Genomic DNA, 2,957 nt, shown 5'->3' on the forward strand with positions numbered 1-2,957 from the left:
CTGCTTCCTATTCTATCCCCAGAAAGCCAGTATCACCCACAGAGAGAAGAGAACCCAATGGAGACAGGTGGAGATGGAGACAGGGGTGGAGGCAGGGGTATGGGCTGCTTCATATTCTATCCCTGGAAGGCCAGTATCACAGTCTGCTGCTCCTTCATCTTCTTTACTGGCCTCCCATAGACTGCAGTGAAGAGGTGATATAGATCCCTCTGCGTTCCTGTTGCCTGCCAAAGTCTCCTCTTCCCCAGCCTCTCCCTTGCAAAAACCACCTTCATGTCCCCCTCTGCCCCAGTTCTGGAAGTCCCTTCCCCTACCTCCTCCTCAGCCCATACCCCTGCCTCCATCTCTACCCGTCTCCTTTGGGTTCTCTTCTCTCTGTGGGTGATACCTACCAACATTAGCTAGATAGTTACCTAGTATGTAACATACAGTAGAAGTAAAGGTAAATACAATGGGATAATAAAAGCTACCTTAGCGGCACATTAAAGTTATTACGGTGGCTAACGTCCCAGTAACTGCTAACAGGGCTAGCTAGCTAACGTTAGCATATTTACAAGCATGTCCGAGGACGCAGCTTGTGCTAGTGCATTTGTACGGACTTTTGACGTCAACAAAACAACATATAGAGGTGACAACTTTATTTTAAAAACACACTACAGTAACCACAGTGCACATTTAAACAACTGAATGAAAATCACTCATACCTTCAAAGTACAAACATTGAAATTGGATAAACATTTGCTCCATCCATGGGGGCAGACATTTTTCTTACTACGGAGGCGTATGAATGACGTGGCATGCGTCGTGACGTATGACGGGAAGGGGGAGGGGCCCACGATACAGTGTTTTTTATTTCTTTCTTTGTTTCACGTCCAGAAAGCAACAATGCTGTATATTTGTAGAAATGTCCATATCTGATCGTTCGCCTGACATTTTCGTTATAATTACCGGACTTGTATCAGAACCGAATCCACAGGAGGGAGGATGAAGCGGCGCAATGCGGACTGCAGCAAGCTCCGACGCCCGTTAAAACGGAACCGAATCACCGAGGGTATATATAGCAGGTACCGACGGAAAGAAAGGGGGCTCTAGTTAGGGGACATGATCGTACAATAATGGCGTCTGAGATATATCAGACAAGACACTTCGCTGTCGTGTAGTGTGTCAAATAACCCCCCCCCCCCCCTCCCCTGCTTTAGCGTGACTATTAATGTGTCCTTTTCAAATGTCTAATAGCCTGTTTCGGAAGGCCTAACTATGTAATATTAACTAAGTAGCAGCTGCTTGTTAGTTCGCTTTATATTCTGACAGTTTCAGGGATTTGTTCCAAAATGTAAACAACACCGACTGCATTCACATGGACGAGACAATCACATGGCATTGGAAAACGTGCTAAAAATGCATTCACACAGAGATCATTATTTTATTGCACGGTTAATTAGTGTCTTACTGATAGTTAGCTGGACATCCAAGCCAAACATGACAATATGTTCTTTGTATACTCACTCACTGTCTGGTAGCCCTGTATAACTAAGTTAGCTAGTTATCCAAAGCTTGACTGTTCATCTACACTTGTGAGCACTTCATTACATTGTCAGCAGCAAACCTCCATTGATCACACAGCAAAGCAGCTGTTGAAAAACCGGGTTTTAATGTTCTCTCCGATCCTCTGATAGACATACGCCACTGTCTGGCACAGTGTCAGGGTTCTGTATTTCTGGCCTTGTACAGTATGAACAAAGACTATACGCTCTGGACCAGAGATTTAGTATGAAGGGACTGTACAACCAGGAGTCTGTATATCAACGAGTGGGGATGAATTTCGGATTCATTAAAGGAACAAATATGAATGAACTTTTTCTGTTATTCAGTGCAAATGCCTCTCTTTTTTAAATGTTAATTTTTTAAACAACATCGGAAACCCTGTGGTCATGTGGTTGCAGATTACCTCGTGGCTGAAATCGGGAGAAAGATGTTGTCTGTAAACACTGTGTTGTTTATATGAATGACTGTTGTAGTGATCATATCACAGGGAGCTTTTCACTAGCTCTGGTCCAGGGCGGTAGTGACACATGTTCCATTACTGGTTAGTAGAGGAACACATTAATACCTTGGACCAGAGCTAGTTTACTGTTTGGGCTCTCTCTCTCTCAATTCAATTCAATTCAATTCTCTCTCTCTCTCTCTCTCTCTCTCTCTCTCGCTCTCTCTCTCTCTCTCTCTCTCTCTCTCTCTCTCTCTCTCTCTCTCTCTCTCTCTCTCTCTCTCTCGCTCTCTCTCTCTCTATCTCCTCTCGCTCTCTCTCTCTCTCTCTGTCTATCTCTCTCTGTCTCTCTCTCAATTCAATTCAATTCAATTCAAGGGCTTTATTGGCATGGGAAACATGTGTTAACATTGCCAAAGCAAGTGAGGTAGACAACATACAAAGTGAATATATAAAGTGAAAAACAACAAAAATTAACAGTAAACATTACACATACAGAAGTTTCAAAACAGTAAAGACATTACACATGTCATATTATATATATATACAGTGTTCTAACAATGTACAAATGGCTAAAGGACACAAGATAAAATAATTAAGCATAAATATGGGTTGTATTTACAATGGTGTTTGTTCTTCACTGGTTGCCCTTTTCTCGTGGCAACAGGTCACAAATCTTGCTGCTGTGATGGCACACTGTGGAATTTCACCCAGTAGATATGGGAGTTTTTCAAAATTGGATTTGTTTTCGAATTCTTTGTGGATCTGTGTAATCTGAGGGAAATATGTCTCTCTAATATGGTCATACATTGGGCAGGAGGTTAGGAAGTGCAGCTCAGTTTCCAGCCACCTCATTTTGTGGGCAGTGAGCACATAGCCTGTCTTCTCTTGAGAGCCATGTCTGCCTACGGCGGCCTTTCTCAATAGCAAGGCTATGCTCACTGAGTCTGTACATAGTCAAGGCTTTCCCTTC

General features: G+C 43.1%; 1 protein-coding gene across 1 annotated transcript in view; it reads left to right on the top strand.

Moving 5' to 3' along the window:
* The first annotated feature begins 823 nt into the window (after positions 1–823).
* The window catches only part of LOC109886074 (macoilin-1), a 17,500-nt gene continuing 15,366 nt past the window's right edge, over positions 824–2,957 (top strand). Inside the window, 1 exon segment of the mRNA XM_031789281.1 lies at positions 824–1,064. Coding sequence (XP_031645141.1) covers positions 985–1,064 — 80 coding nt within the window. The 5' untranslated portion in view covers positions 824–984.

The sequence above is a fragment of the Oncorhynchus kisutch genome, linkage group LG14 (genome assembly GCF_002021735.2).
Source record: "Oncorhynchus kisutch isolate 150728-3 linkage group LG14, Okis_V2, whole genome shotgun sequence".
NCBI lineage: Eukaryota > Metazoa > Chordata > Actinopteri > Salmoniformes > Salmonidae > Oncorhynchus > Oncorhynchus kisutch.